Raw genomic sequence first — 16,651 nt, 5'->3', positions numbered from 1 at the left:
TTTTAATTTTATTATGTTGTGTTAGTCATCATACAGTACATCCTTAAAGCAATCTGTATTTTAATAAGCCCTCTAGGTTACCCTAAACCTGCCTGTTAACAGGATGAAATATAATAATAAAATATAATTTAGATTGATATTTGTTTTTATTTCTGAAAAGTTTTAGTAATATTGACTAATTCTTTTTTTTAAATGCATGTTTATTTCTTTTTTCTTAAGATTTCTGTTTTTGTATTTTTTTTTTAAGATTTTATTTATTTATTTGACAGAGAGAGACACAGCGAGAGAGGGAACACAAACACGGGGAGTGGAAGAGGGAGAAGCAGGCTTTCCTTAGAGCAGGGAGCCCGATGCGGGGCTTGATCCCAGGACCCTGGGATCATGACCTGAGCCGAAGGCAGATGCTTAACGACTGAGCCACCCAGGCACCCCAGTGCTCCTTAAGATTTCTATTTTTAAGTAATCTCTACATCCAGCATGGGGCTTGAACCCACAACCCCGATATCAAGAGTCGCATGCTCCACTGACTGAGCCAGCCAGGTGCCCCTGTTGGCCTGAGAATTATTTAAATTTTGAACCATGAAACTTGTGGCCTTATAATTGAGATTTACACGAACTATCAAACTCAGTGAGAGAGTTCTGGATTTCTTCCATCTACCATACTTGCTGAGAGAACTCAACTGTCTGGGATCTGACATAGGAGATACTGACCTAGTGTGATAAGCCAGGCCCTCTCTGGCTCCTAGCTTTTGTTCTCTTGGTAAAAGAGAGACATAGAATTCTCATTATTCTTAAGCCTTGCCCAGGACCTCTGGTTTGGGAGTCACACTGTGTCTGGTCAAATTGGGCCCCTTTGGTACTATTTCTATGCTTTCGGAAATGATGGAATGTAGCAATAAATGTTAGCTGTCATTATTATAGAGGGCTGGCTACATCCACTTAGGTTAAGAAGGTTCGGAAGGCTCTATACTGTAGTTTCTAGATAGAAATCTAAAATACATGTGAATAGGGGCTACAGGTTATCATTTGTAATTGGTCATGTGCAGGCTTGCTACAGAGCAGGCAAATAGTTCAGAGGTCTTAGTATTCCTTCTGTGACATCCTCCCCTTTATATTTAAGACTACATTCATTTGTTTTACCAGCTTCTAACTTTACTTTGTTATCATACAGTGTTTTTGTAATCTCTGAACTTCTCATGTAAAGCAAAAACCGTCTGTAATAGAGCAGGTAGCTCATTGAAGCCAGAGGTGATGGTCTAACTTTGCAAGTGCTCTCCTTTTTTTTTTTTTTTAAAGATTTTATTTATTTATTTGAGAGAGGAGAGAGAGAGAGAGAGAACAAGCAGGGAGAGTGGCAGAGGGAAAAGGGAAAAGCGGGCTCCCCACTGAGCAGGGAGCCAGACGTGGGGCTCGATCCCAGGACCCTGGGATAATGACCTGAGCCAAAGGCAGACGCTTAATGACTGAGCCACCCAGGCGCCCCTGCAAGTGCTCTCCTTGAAGGGCCTGGTCAGCATACCCAACCACAGAGGAATTGGGCCAAAGTAAGGAAGACACAGTTCAGTTTGGAGGCATGAAGTTTTCTTGGTATTAGGGCAGAATCTGAGAAAATATCTACTGGGCTCATTCATAAATTAGAGTCCTCTTGTCTACACACTGTGCCTTTCTCTTCCTCCATGGTAAGTTCCTCCAGGAAAGATCTTGAAGATCTTTCTTCAAGGATGTTTCTCTAAAGGGACTTGAGTCATTGGTGTCTCCAGTGGATTGTATTGTTTCTTCTGGAATGCTTTAATATGTAATAGGTCATTTTTTAAAACTTTTTTTTTTTTTAATTTTTAAGTAATCTCTACACCCAATGTGGAGTTTGAACTCATAACCCCTATTAAGAGTTGCATGCTCTACCGACTGAGCCAGCCAGGTGCCTCATCCTTGAAATTTTTCATTCCAGTACCAGAATATCTGCTATGTTACAATAGCATTACTGGTGTAAGCCTGGGGCAAGGTGACCTATGAGAGGAAGGCCTGGCTGTGACCAGGAAGGAAATTAGGGCAAGGCCAGTAAGATTTAAGAGTTTTCTCTGTTCTCATTTATTGTGAATTAGTTTTGATTCCTTGAGTGAGAACTCAAACTTTGTGATCTGACCTGGGAGACATTGGCCAAATTTCACTAGGCAGATGATTTCTTGACTGTAATGCTTTTGAGACTTAACTGAGAAAAACAATGGCATTCCGAAAACATTTATGTAAGGTAAATGCTAGGAGCTTAAAAAATTTTCCTAAAAATTAGAAAGCTGTAGTTAAAAAGTCAGTTATTGTAATGTACACCATGGTGACCATAGTTAATAATACTATATTATATATTTGAAAGTTGTCAAGAGAGTAAATTTTAAAGGTTCTTATCACAAGAAAAAAATTTTGTCATTATGTATGGTAATGGATGTTAAAAAAATTGTTTCCATCTATAGGCAGCTTCCAATAGATATTTTAAAATAGTTAAAATTTGTAGGTGTATTTTACGAGAATATTCTTTATCTGATGTAATTTCTGAAAGCTTGTAAAGTTTAAAAATTCTTCTAAAGTCCTCAATAGTTTAATTTGTATTATATTTACTTTAAGAAATTTATGGGTTTATAGTGAAAAGAAAGTTTCTACTAGAATTTCATCCTGTAGCTTCATGGTTTCTGTTGCAGGATGGTCTCTGCAACATATACTAAAGTATATCCCATATACTTTCAAAGAAGAGTGAAAAAACAAAAACCAAGGAAATGCAAAACGTTTGAAAACAACCAAAAAGACTATTGGTGATAAAAGCACAGCCTTATGAGTTTGTCCCTTTTGGTGAATGGATTTGTAAAATAAATTTAATTCCACATTATTAAATGATAGCAGTAGTTTGTTGTGAAATCTAAATTCTTAGTGGAAAAGGGCATTAAAACAGACAATCCAAACTCCAGATCAGTTGTGGATATTTTCTTCCCCACAGGTGTTTTAGGGAACTAGGAAATGTAATTAGTGAGAGGCCGGGAGCCGGAAGAGCTGAGTCCTTATGCTCAGCCTGACTCATGTTTGCAGGGGCCCGGCCTGTGGAAGACAGTCTTTAGGTTTGGGATCAGACACCTAAAAATCTGCTTAAGTTTTAAGGGCCTTGACTCTCCTTTCGGTAAATCAAAACTAACTTATTGATGGAGAACAATAAATGGCAAGAACAAGCCAAAAGACAAACCAACAAACAAATAATAAAAACAAAAGGAAATGTCCTGCAGACAATGGTTTCAAATTGAGGAAGCAGGGGCGCCTGGGTGGCTCAGTCGGTTAAACATCCGACCCTTTTTTTTTAAAAGATTTATTTATTTATTTGAGAGAGAGAGAGGGAGAAAGAGGGAATGAGCGGGGGAAGGGGCAGAGGGAGACAGAGGGAGAGATCTCAAGCAGACTCCCCAGTGAGCATGGAGCCCTTTGTGGGGCTCAGTCTCACAACCCTGAGATCATGACCGAAGCCAAAACCAAGAGTCAGATGCTCATCCAACTGAACCACCCAGGTGCCCCTAAATGTTGACTCTTGATTTCGGCTCAGTTCATGATCTCAGGGTCATGAAATTGAGCCCCACATGGGGCTCCATGCTCAGGGGTGGGTCTGCTTCTCTTCCTCTTTCTCCCTCTGCCCCCTCACCCCCCCCACCCCGCTTGTGTGCTGTCTTTCTCTCTCTCAAAAATAAATAAATAAATCTTAGAAAGAAAACAAACGACAATTTGAGGAAGCAAGGAGACAGGTGTCAGCATGATTGATAGTGACCTTGACATCTTTAGATAACTTCAGTGTGTTGACTGAACTGAATTTAATAAAATGTATTTTTAAAGCTTTATTTCATAGGGGTATTTTCATAAGTCTGTCTGGAAATGAGGACTTCAGTAATGAGACCCACTTTGAGGCAAACCGTTACTTTTTGAAGTTCAATTTAAAAGAGCAATACCATTTTCAGAATCCGTGATTCTTTTTTTTTTTAAGATTTTATTTATTTATTTGACAGAGAGAGACACAGAGAGAGAGGGAACACAAGTAGGGGGAGAGGGAGAGGGAGAAGCAGGCTTCCCGTGGAGCAGGGAGCCCAATGTGGGGCTCAATCCCAGGACCCCCAGACCATGACCCGAGCCGAAGGCAGACGCTTAACGACTGAGCCACCCAGATGCCCCTGTGATTCTTGATTAGGAAAGAAATGCCTAAAGGGATGGTGAAGGTTTGCAGGCTCATTGCTGGTATAAAATACAGCTATGTTTTCTGTGGTTACATCAAAACCAGAACACTGCAGTTTCCTGTAGAATAGACCTCAGAGTTGGAAGAGTTTCTTTTCCTTGTAGAAAATAGCCAGGTGAACAAAGAAGGGTAGGTAGTTGAGCTCTCTTACATTTTTAAAGGAGCTGTAAAAGCAGGTATTCTGTGGGTTGTGGTCAGTGTGTAAGGTATAAAAAGCTGCTTTTACAGTCAGCTTGAATTTATGGGCAAATATTAAGAGGTACCTATGTATCTGTATTTTGAAAACCATTTGTCAAAATGCTGTAACTGTTTTGGAATATGAGGAAATTGAGCAGATTTCATTTAGTTGCATCAGTGTTCTCATTGTTTTATGTTTATTTGAGTTTGATGAATACTTTGATTTCATTTTAACAGCTTTTTTTACTTTTCATGTTTAGCAGGTATACAGCATACCAAGTTGCTAATTTTTGGATTTAGTTGAATACTTGAGCACGCAACATTTGCATGGCATATAGCAGGTGCTTAATAACTGTTTGTTTGAGTCCATGTATTGTATTAAGATGTCTGCTGATCCCACCCTTTTGGTGGTTCATCTTTTCCCATTAACCATTTATCTTCAGATAACTGAAAGGGGATTTTTTTGTAGAACATTCTAGAAAGAAAATATGAGTATTGATGCTCTGTTAATATTAGTATTGGTGCTCTGAGTTAAATAGACTGACACATTTAAAAATAAACTGTAAAATATGAAAAGTACAGATAACTTTTTTGGGAGTATGGTATGTAGGGAAGGAAAAAGGATGAATAATTACTCAGCCTTAAAAAAGAACTTGCCATTTGTGTCAACATGGATGGACCTAGAGGGTATTATGCTAAGTAAAATAAGGCAGAGAAAAACAAATACCATATGATTTCACTTATATGTGGAATCTAAAAAACAAAACAAACGAACAAACAAATAACAACAACAACAACAACACAAACAGACTTATAAATACAGAGAATGAACTAGTGGTTGCCAGAGAGGAGGGGTGTGGGGGGGATGGATGAAACAGATGAAAGGGATAAAGAGGTACAAACTTCCAGTTATAAAATAAGTTGCGAAGATGAAAAGTACAGCATATTGATGTAATCAATAATGTTGTACTAATGTTGTATGGTGATACACGGTAACTACACTTATCATGGTAAACAATGTGTAATCTATAGTATTGTGGAATCACTATGTTGTACACCTGAAACTAATAAAACATTGTATGTCAACTGTACTTAAATAATAAAAATTCAAAAAAGAAAAAAGATGAATAGATTTTACATATAATATTTAGAGTAAATTTTCAAAAATGTTCCCACTAGTAAAGATGCCAATAATTTAATTCTTTCCCATTGCATGTCTCCCTGCTTGGAGAGAAATATGTGTTCTATTGTCAAATCGGCATCATGATTGGGCTGCAAAAAGTCAACGCCAGTAACCCTCCACCCCTCAAAAGCTCATGTACAAATGCCATAGAAATGAAAGTTGAAAGTTGGTAGATTTCACTGATTGTGACACATCTTGGAAGTTGAGATGATGTTTACCTTCTGTATATTTTAACATTGTCTCTATGGTTACACTCTTTTTATTCCCTCTTTTCAGTCATACAGTTTATCAAGAAAGAAAATAGTGCACTACACCTGTTTTGATCAACGGAAAAGAGCAAATGCGGCATTTTTGATAGGTGCTTATGCTGTAAGTACTTTTTCATGATTATTTTCTATAATCAGGCCAATGGAATGCTAACACTGTCACATAAAATCCAGGCCACTTTTTCAGTGGAATTGGGAGATGGTGAAAATTATTAACACCCTGGGAATGGATATGGAACGGAAAGTGTGGACTCCTATCCATTGGCTGTTTAACTCCCAGATTTTATTTCCTAGTAGCTAATGAGAGAATCTTAGAACCAAAATGGGTAGCTTGGATCCCGCAGTTGTATAGGTGTTTTTAAAAAAAGAATATCCAGAAAGAATATTTCTAGGGAAAAGAATATATAGTGGAAGATATTTATTTTTATTTATTTTATTTTATTTATTTTTTTAAGTAGGCTCCATGCCCAGCGTGGAGCTTGAACTTATAACCCTGAGATCAAGACCTGAGCTGAGATCAAGAGTTGGACATGTAATGGATTGAGCCACCCGGGCGCCCCTATAGTGGAAGATGTGTTTTTTGTTTTTGTTTTTGTTTTTGCAAGAGAGAGGGGTGCGAGGGGCAGTGGGACTGGGAGAGAGAGAATCAGCCTTCATGCTGGGCTCAATCTCACAACCCTGAGATCATGAAGAGTCGGATGCTTACCCTACTGAACCATCCAGGTGCCCCAGTATAGTGGAAGATTTTTAAAGACTGTTGAGGTGTTCCTCTTTTGCAAAAGAGGAAATCGTAGATTGCATGGGGGAGGGTTGTTATTATTATTATTTTTATCAATCCATTTATTAATCTATACATGTGTTTGTAGTAGGCAAACCAAACATAAAGCCTGCATATATTACAGCTTCCCTAAGAACTGGACAAGACTTTCCCAAAATAATTTTGATTGGAAATTTTATTCTCTGTAAGCACTAAAATGTAAATGTGAGTTCCACGTGAATGTGCTGCAGAGTTCTGGTGCGACTATTTCTAGAATTTTCTATATATACTGGGATTGGGCAAAAAGTTGGAAGGCAGAAGCCATCAGGGCCAAAACTCATCTGTAACCTGTACTAGCTTTTTAGGGACATGTGTGATATGCACTTAGGAATATGCTGGTCTAAAGGCAGGGGAGCGAGGCATCATTTCCCATCATCCTTGGGGAGGGTGTGCTTCTCTGAAGCCTGGAAGCACACTGCTGTGTGACCTTTCAACAGCCTCCTTCTGAAGATCTTGCCGGAAGGAGGCACCACCTACTATACCTCACATTCTGCCACATCAAACCAAAAGCTCTGGGGGAAAAAACCCAGAGGTGGCGTGGGAATGACTGTCAGATATTGTAGGGTGTAGGCTGAGAAGAGTGGCAGGCCGACAGCCTGACTGCAGCCCGGGGTCTTGTTTCCAGGGCTGAGATGTCCAGCTCTGCCCATCTTTTCTCCCCCTGATGTAGCTCCAATAAAGCCTGGGGCCATCCCTTGTGGTACTTTTCTTTCCCACTCTGTAGGCAGCATGGTATAATATCAAGAATCATGACTAAAAACATTTTTTCATCCTGAAGTGGCTCTGGGATGATGGGTAAACCACTTTATCTCTCTTCGCTTTATTTAGTTTCCTTATCTGTAAACTGATAGGGTTGGCTATAATGACCTCTAAGTTTCCTTCCAATTCTGAGGATACGAGGGTTATTTGTAGTGCCAGACAGACTACGGCTTTTATTTTAAAAGTGTGCACGAAAAGCTGGCTGTTGGCGTGAAGGTTCAGCGAAGTGCTGGTAAGCTGAATTAAGCAGGCATGCTTATTTTTCACTTTGCGTTGATAATTATTACTCATTTGAAACTGATCATTGCCACCATGTTTAGAATATGGAGAGCCTGTACTAACCTTTGGATTCAAGCCATCTGAGCAAGCGTGTCTTTCCTGAGGGGTTTTGTGATGCCGTGTGAGCATGTTCCCCGGGAGTCCATCATAAGGGATTGCCATCAGGAAGAGGTCATCCGCTGCTCTCTCTCTCCTTCCTCTCTTCCCTGCCCTCTCCTCTTCCCTTTCTTCTTTCCTTCTTAATGCCCGGCCTTCCCGTTTCTGGTGTCATCCTTAATTTCATCAATGGCACCTCTAGGGCTTTGAAAGGAAGCTCAGTCGCAATAGGTGCACTGAGCTTGGATCTGCTGAAGTTTCCACCACTTTAATGCAACCAAATGAAGGAAAAGCAGTCTCAGCAGGGTTGAAGAAGTGCTGAGGGCAGCATGAGCTTGCCTTACATGCTCGTTAACAGTCCAGAGAAGCCATGGAAAGTAATTATTCTTGTACCATTTATTTCCTAATTGATTTTCTTTTCCAATTTTGGGAGTGCATTTCCCAGAAAGCTTTTTGACACACTTAATAAAAATGAAAACCAAGAATTATATTCTTTCCTTAAAGAGAATTTGGTGCCTTACTTCGTGTTGTGTGTATGCATTTAATTGTTGGCACAAGTTTTGTAGGAAGAGAGTCAGTAATGTGCATTATGTATACATCTTCGTGAAGTTACACGTGTATTAAATGTTGCTATTTGGGAAGCCGGACTCTTCTGGGGGAATCTTCCTATTATTAAGGTCAAATATCCAACTGTGTGTTTGTATCTCCACATTATGTCTCTAAATGATATCTCACACTTATCGTGGCAAAACAGAACTTTATTCCTTTTCTCTACGAAACTATTTATTGCCATGGTCGTTGCCTGTTCAGTAAATGGACCACCATCAGTGACTTGCTGAAGCAAAGAATAGTAGTCATGTTCATTAACTCCTGTTTCCTCTTCCCATGTTATACTCATCAGTAAGTTTGGTCAGCTCTGCTTCTAAAACATATATTGAGTCAGAATACTTCTTTCCATTTCTGTTGTTGTCCCCTAGCTCCAGCCATTGTCGCTGTTCACCTGGATGATCACCAGAGCATCATACATTGTTTCCTTTTTACAGTCTTGCTTTTCTTTAATCACAGTTGCCACACAATTTTCAGAGTAATCTTGTAAGAATATAAATTCGATCATTCATGGCCCTGTTTCAAATCTGTCTAGTGCTTGCTCACTGTTCTTGGCGTTAAATTCAACCTCCTTACCAATGCCAGTAAGATCCTCCCTGATCTGGCCCTGTCTACCTCTGTGTTCTCCTTGCTCAGGATGCCCCCATCACACTGGCCTTCTAACCATGAAAATCTCAAGCTTATTCCCACCAGAAGGCCTTGATATTTCTGTTCTCTCTGCCTGGAGTGTTTTTACCTAAAACCTTTGCCTTCCTGATTCCTTGTAATGTCACTTCCTCAGAGACATCTTTTCAGGTTTTACTCTGCTCCCCCCATCCCCAGTCACTCTCTAGTCCCTTGTTGCTTTGTTTTCTTTACAGCACTCTACTCTTAGAAATTATCTGATTGATTTATGTGTTTATTGTTTATTATCTCTTTCCTAGACTAGAGGGTAGGAATCTTGTCTGTTCTGTTCATTGCTGTGTCTGGGAGGCGATAAAACATTTAACAAGGAGTTAGGCCCAGCCATTCACCAGTTGAATTGGAAGCTGGCCACCATGGAGCCTTCCTGTTACGCTGAGTCATGGGGAAGTCCAGGGTGGGGGATGTCCCAGGGAAGAGATGAGGTGGCCGGTGTGGAGGGGCATGGGATACTGCAGACCGCAGCTACTTACCAACTGGTTTGGAACTATTTCAGTATTTCAACGCTGAGCATCAGCTTAGAACCGTGCCCTGCACATAGTAGGTGCTCCGTAAATATCTACACAATGAATGAATAATGCGAAGACAAAATATGGAAAAAGGAAGGAAGGTAACTTCCTTTAGGTAACTTCAGAGGGAAACTGAAAACGATCATATTGGACATAAAGTGTTATCTTCCTCATTACCAGAACGTTGTGATCTTGACTGAGTCAACTATGGCCTTTACAGATGCAGAATCAAAGCAGAGATCACAGTCCAAGGGCAGTACCCACTATATAAAGTCCCATCACTACCTTGCCTTTTTTCTGGATGAAATTTTTTCCAATTTTTAAAATTGTAAAATACACACAATATAAAATTTATTGTCTTGCCATTTCTTTCTTTTTATTTCCTTATTTAATTTTTTAAATCTACTTTTTAAGGACTTTATTTATTTATTTGTCAGAGAGAGAGCACAAGAAGGCGGAGTGGCAGGCAGGGGGAGAAGCAGGGTCCCTGCTGAGCAGGGAGCCCGATGCGGGATTCGATCCCAGGACCCTGGGCTCATGACCTGAGCTGAAGGCAGATGCTTAACTGACTGAACCCAGGAGTCCCTTTAATTATTTTTTTAATTGAAATATAATTGACATAACATTATATTACTTTCAGATGTACAATTTAATGATTTAATATTTGTATATATTGAAAGATGATCACCATGATAAGTCCAGTTAACATTTGTCAGCATACGTAGTGACAAAAACATTTTTTTCCTTGTGATGAGTCTTAACCTCTTTCAGCATAACAGCTCAGTAGCATTAGGTACATTCGTATTGTTCTGCAGCTATCATATCTTGCTTGTGAGTGTGACGTCTTGTGCCAAACACGCACGTACAGAGTCACGGCTTTGCCTGTGTTTTCTCCGTTAGATCAGGACTTTAAGTATGTCACACAAGCTTTTGTGTTTCTATTTTCTTATCTCTAAGTGGGGGAGAGCCTTTTTATGTTTTATCTCATAGAACTGTCATGAGTATTAAGAAGGAGATAAAATATAGAACACCGTGTTCAGTAGGAAATCCACAAACCTGTCTCTGTGGGTGATTCTAAAGCCAGGGTTGCTAGAACAATGTGGCCACTGGAGATCACAGTGACCTGAACAGACAGATGATACGCACTGTTTCAGGGAAGTCTCTACTCAGGAAGTATCTCTTTATCCCTAAGCTGTGACATTATCCTTCTTGAGATGAAGGGCACAGGTTTTAAGTAGAGATCAACTTTGTCGGGAAGGTGTTTGCCTTCCAGGACAATACTCAGGGCAGTGCTGGAGTTGGGGGTCAGGATGCTTGGATCATAGTGGTAACCACAGTACTCTGACATGAGTTTGAAGAAGATGGCCTGAAGATATTGTAAGCATGAATTAATTAGGTTCTTGCTACATGCTTAAAGACCAAATCCTCACTAGTTACCATCTTGCTTTCAGTTCACAGAACTAGGTCAGGGAGAATTTGGATCAGGCCCATGTTACTGGAGGATTGGAAAAATAATATGTGTGAGAAGTTACAACAAATGTGATGGTTTAGCTTAGAAAATGAAGTTCAGAGTTAAAGTATTAAGATTCCTTTTTTTCTCCCAGATATGTGGAGGATGCTTAAACAGAGGCGGTAACCACAATGTATTTTCCTTAACCCCCTTGTTAAGTCCTCACATTGCTAAATAAGGGGTCTAATTATGGATTAACTGGACCTGGGCTGAGCAAGATGTCATGTCTGAATTAGAGATGACAAGGCTAAGGTTTGTAGACTTTGTAATCATGTCTGTGTCTGCTATTTATTCTGTAGACTACACTTAACGCCTTAGTAGGTATATTCTACTTCTAAGTCTACTACTAATTGCAAAGAAGCAATTCTCCATCTGGCTTAATGGTTGAGAGCAGCGACATGAGCAGGGAGCCACAGGTTTGGCCTTGAATCTGCTTGGTAGTTTTATGTCTTGAGCTAGTTATTTAACTCATCCAAATTCACCAGTTTTTTTCATCTTTAAAATAGAGATAATAATACCCCACCTAACATAGTTGTGGTGAGGACTGCAGGAGGTCATGTTCATGCAGGTGTCCTGGGACAGTGCCTGGCATTTTAAGCATTTAGGAATGGCTGGCAGCTCTAGGCAGAAAAGTTGTGTGGCCTTCCAGAAAGTTTTCTGAGCTATTGTCTCACCTCCCCTGAAGAGCTGAAGCCTGCTGCTCCTTTCCACCCCATTTTACACTTACACCCTTTCTTGGCTCAGTGACACTCAGATGGTTGTTAATCTGTTGATTGCTTAGGATAAATCACTGGAAGGTATGGTATGAGATTTTTTTTTTTGTAGGTTGTTATTTGCATTTTAAAGGAAGAAACTGTCCGAACCAAGCAGATTTCTCATTTTTGATTAGTGTATTCAGGCATTCTTTAGTTCAGTAAATATTTATTTAGCTCAGATGAGCTTGACCCAGTGACCCAGCGCTGTGGTGGGCTCTGGGGAATACAAAAAGATGAAAAAGAGGAAAAAGAATGAATGCCTGGCTTAAAATGGGGGACAGATAAGTAATAAAAAATTGAGAAAAATGTGCAGTAGGTGCCAAATTGGATAAATATAAATCGACAAGTGTTTTTCCAGCCCTTATTCATGAGGCCTTGTTCTGGGAGTTGAGGATGTAAGGTGAATAACTCTGTGCCTTCTGGGGAGGGTGTTTGGGGACCAGGGTCAAACCTGAGGGGAGGGAGGGATCAATGATGACCAACCCCCGTAGGCCAAGTTTGTGAAGGAATATTGAGGGGGGGTGGGGAGAACAGCATGGAGGGGAAGATGTTTCCTTGGGGGGGTGTTGGGAAATGATTAAATGTATTTTAAATATCTAGTTTGAAAGGGGATAATTCAGTGAATTTAATTAAAAAGTTTTTTTTAATTAAAAAAGTGGCATAACCACATTATAGAAGAAAAGTAGGAAAATTCTCCTGCAGTGACATCATTCTAAACCTGAATATTCACTGAAGTATAATTGCAACATAGTTTTGTCAGCCTTTTTTCACTTGGCCTCCATATGTTTTGCCTTTTTGCTACTTAGATGATGAAATAATATTCCATTTAGAGGGCATACCATTGTTTGTTTAACATTTTAGATGCCTTTGCAACATTTTCTTATAATGTGACAAATACCATTGGGCATTATAAATATTTCTTTTTGTGGATTTTTGTCTTTAGATCACCAGAAGTAGGATTAATAGATTTTAAAAATGTAAGCATTTAAAAAAATATTTATTTATTTATTTGAGAGAGAGAGAGAGAGTGCGTGTGCATGTGGAGGGGAAGAGCAGAAGGAGAGAGAGAATCTCAGGCAGACTCCCCGCTGAGTGTGGAGTCCAATGCTGGACTCCATCCCATGACCCTTAGATCATGACCTGAGCCAAAATCAAGTGTCAGATATTTAACCCATTGAGCCACCCAGGTGCCCCTAAGCATTTTTTAGGTTCTTGGAGCATTATTAACATGCTCAAGCCAGTTTGTACTAAATTTGGCATTAGGTGAACTAAATCTCCTGCATCATATACCTTTGCATATTGGGTATAGACATTAAAAATCTAGAAATCTAATTAGTGAAAATGATACCTCATTGTTTTACTAATCATTTTTTGATTATTAATGAGATTTATTATTCCTGTATTTATTTGTAGGTTTATTAACTTTTGACTAGTTGGTGTTTTGAAAATCTGTTTCCTGTATTTGGACCATTAAAAGTTGAAAAGTATCAGTTTCTTCTTTCCTTTAAGAAAAGAATTCGGGGCACCTGGGTGGCTCAGTCAGTTGGGCGTCTGCCTTCAGCTCGGGTCATGATCCCAGGGTCCTGGGATCGAGCCCCGCATTGGGCTCCCTGCTTGGCGGGAAGCCTGCTTCTCCCTCTCCCACTCCCCCTGCTTGTGTTCCCTCTCTCGCTGTCTCTCTCTCTGTTAAATAAATAAATAAAATCTTAAAAAGAAAAGAAAAGAAAAGAATTCATTTCGGGGCTCCTGGGTGGCTCAGTCAGTTAAGTGGCCGACTGTTGATTTTGGCTCAGGTCATGATCTAGGGGATCATGAGATCGAAGGAGCTCTGAGTTGGGCTCTGCACTCAGCAGGGAGTCTGCTTGAGATTCTCTCTCTCCCTCTCCCTCTGCGCCTCCCTGCCCCACACTTGCTCTCTCTCAAATAAATAAATAAATCTTAAAAAAAAAAAAAGGAAAGAAGTCATTTCCCTGAACCTAATTTGTATCAATAGATGTAGACCTCTAGAAATCACACCCATCAGTCCAAGCTTCTGTAAGAAATTAAGAAGTCCATAAACCTTAAATTCTGTTACTTTTCAAAAAGCTATGTTAATAAGTACTTACGTATATCTGAATACAAAGGAACTGCTGAAAATGGATCTATTGATTATTCAACACCTAGTGGTCTACTGAATATACAGAAAATTATATTCAGGATAGTATTATTTGAAAGTGGTTCATGTATATGTGCTTCAACCACTGAAAAGTGGTAATCTAGGCCAACTAACTCTGAATTTGTTTTTGTTTTTATCGTTTGGGACAAACATGTTAGTTTCCTTAATCTCTAATTCACAATTCATCTGTAAATTGCAATTTCAGAACTGCTTTAACTTGTCATCAAAAAGCTATAGGTTAAGCACATGTTATCTAAAAACATAGGTGAAATCATCAAGAAAAATGTTGGTTCAGAATAATAAAGACATTTACCTTAAATATTTATTGAAACAGTAATAAAGCAGATGTCAGCTCCTAGTGTTCTGTCAACCTCTGTGGCTTCTCAGTAAATCTAACAGCGTTTGCTTCTTCTGCTTATGGAAATTGTGGAGAGGAAGGGGGGTGTGGCACAAGGCTGGGGCAGGGCAGTTTCCTGTTTTGCAGTTCCTTCCTTTTACAGCTTGATAGGCAAGAATGCTTTTGTGGTATTGCCTTTAAATGGGCCAGACAGGCTTTTATCCCTGTAGGCTTGTATTTTTGGTGGTTTTAAAAACAGGTGAGGCTCCCTAAGGTCACACAGCATTTTCAATTTCAAACTCCTTGAATTTGGAAATTCCGTTAGTCTTCAGCATCTAGGAGGAGCAATATTATCTTTTATTCGAGCCCCCCCACCCCCCCTTTGCGTGTGACAATTAGCTGTGGGCTAGGAAAATCAGCTGTTTGCTTTTCTTTGGTGAAAGGTGTGTTTCTCAAGTTTAACTGAATAAATCTTTTCAGCATTTTTTTTTTCTATTCTCCTTTTGGCATCCTGATAATGACCTTCCTGTATGCTATAAATAGGCTCACAAATTTATATACACATACATATGTACACACACAACACACATACACACACATGCACACAGTGTATTTAGTACTATAAATTTAAGTGCTGATACATTATGCTTACAGCACAAATTTTTGAATCTTAGTAGCCTTGAAAAGACATACTTTCTCTGTGACAAAGCTTACGTCCATTTGTTGCACTTATATACTGAATTAAAGGGATGTACTTTTTCACTGCTTGGAATTGTGTATTTACTCGTTTATTGTCTTTCCCTTTAAGGGAAGGAACTGTGTTTTGTACCTCACAGTAGCTCCAGCATGTAGAACATTGTGGGACATATCCTAAGTGCTCAGTAAATATTTGTGGCACGAATGGCTGAATGTTTAATAAATAAATATTAATAACATTGATATAAACATTGATAAATAAAAGTTAATCTTCCACAATTCTTGAAAGTGTAATATGGAATAATTTAAAAGCTGTAGTACTTGAAAATAAATTTTGAAGTCAGGGCTAATTGTAAAAGTAATAGCAAGAGGGGCGCCTGGGTGGCTCAGTCGTTAAGCGTCTGCTTCGGCTCAGGTCATGATCCCAGGGTCCTGGGATCGAGCCCCGCGTCGGGCTCCCTGCTCCGTGGGAAGCCTGCTTCTCCCTCTCCCACGCCCCCTGCTTGTGTTCCCTCTCTCACTGTGTCTCTCTTTGTCAAATAAATAAATAAAATCTTTAAAAAAAAGATTTAAAAAAATAAGAGCAAGAATCATAGTGTCTTAAGGTATTAATTTCTACTTTTAAAGTTACTGAGTAAGACAAAATGTTTTATGTAACTGCAATTTTAGAATTGAAATGGGCTTTGTTAATATACAAGCATTTGAAGTCAGTATTATGGATGAGAGTCTTAATTTTGGCCTCAGAATTTTTTGTTTTTCTCAATAGGGGAAAAACCTTATTTATACATTATACATTTGTTGCTAACGAATGTCAGTAATTTTTTTTAACAGCTGTCCTTGCAATTTTATGATAATTTTCAGTAAGAAGTAACCCAAAAGCTTAAAGGAAGAATACTAGAAAACTTTTTAATCAGAGTTGGATCTTTAAAAATTTAAACTGCATGCATTTTTTTTATGGAAAAAAAATTAAAAAGAGGTACCCGAGGCCTTGAAGAGATTGCCTGTTATCAGAGTGTCACTTGAAATGTATTTGTAATGCCTGATGTGAGTGCAGGTGATCGGCCCATCTGGGTTAGTCTGCAATTAACATGTCGTATATATGTTTGCCTGGGCCTCACCTGGCAATTACATGTTTCGGAGCTGTCTCTGTTCAGTTTTATACGAATGTCTGGACAGAACAGACTCGCATTTAGATGTATCCCTAGTGAAGCACTGTAAGTTCCTACTCAATGAGATATGTATGAAAATATATACAGAATTATATATATATATATAGAATATATGCATATATAGAATAGAATATATGCAGAATATATACCTCTGGAGGTAATACATCCAAGTTTTATGCAAAATGAAGTTATTTGGCTGCTAAAGAACTGCCATGGTGATTTCCACCTTGGTAAAAATCGATATTGAATCCATTTGATTGTGTTTATTGATTATGTTTATTGTTTTTGCTATTGTTTATTGTTTATTGTGTCTATTGTCTAAAAATAAATGTATGTTAATTTAGAAAAGTAGACTCACTTTTGCAGAACCCTTAAGGTACCTCTACAAGAAATTCGCTAGGAAA

General features: G+C 39.0%; 1 protein-coding gene across 1 annotated transcript in view; it reads left to right on the top strand.

Annotated features, from left to right (window-relative positions):
* CDC14A (cell division cycle 14A) overlaps nt 1–16,651 on the top strand; it is a 148,717-nt gene that overhangs the window by 29,515 nt on the left and 102,551 nt on the right. Inside the window, exon 4 of the mRNA XM_032422664.1 lies at nt 5,889–5,981. Within this exon, the coding sequence (XP_032278555.1) occupies nt 5,889–5,981 (93 nt within the window). The remainder of the gene's footprint in view (nt 1–5,888; nt 5,982–16,651) is intronic.

The sequence above is a fragment of the Phoca vitulina genome, unplaced genomic scaffold (genome assembly GCF_004348235.1).
Source record: "Phoca vitulina isolate PV1807 unplaced genomic scaffold, GSC_HSeal_1.0 scaffold2, whole genome shotgun sequence".
NCBI lineage: Eukaryota > Metazoa > Chordata > Mammalia > Carnivora > Phocidae > Phoca > Phoca vitulina.
The sequence above is the reverse complement of the archived record's forward strand: the minus strand, read 5'-3'. Positions and strand labels throughout refer to the sequence as shown.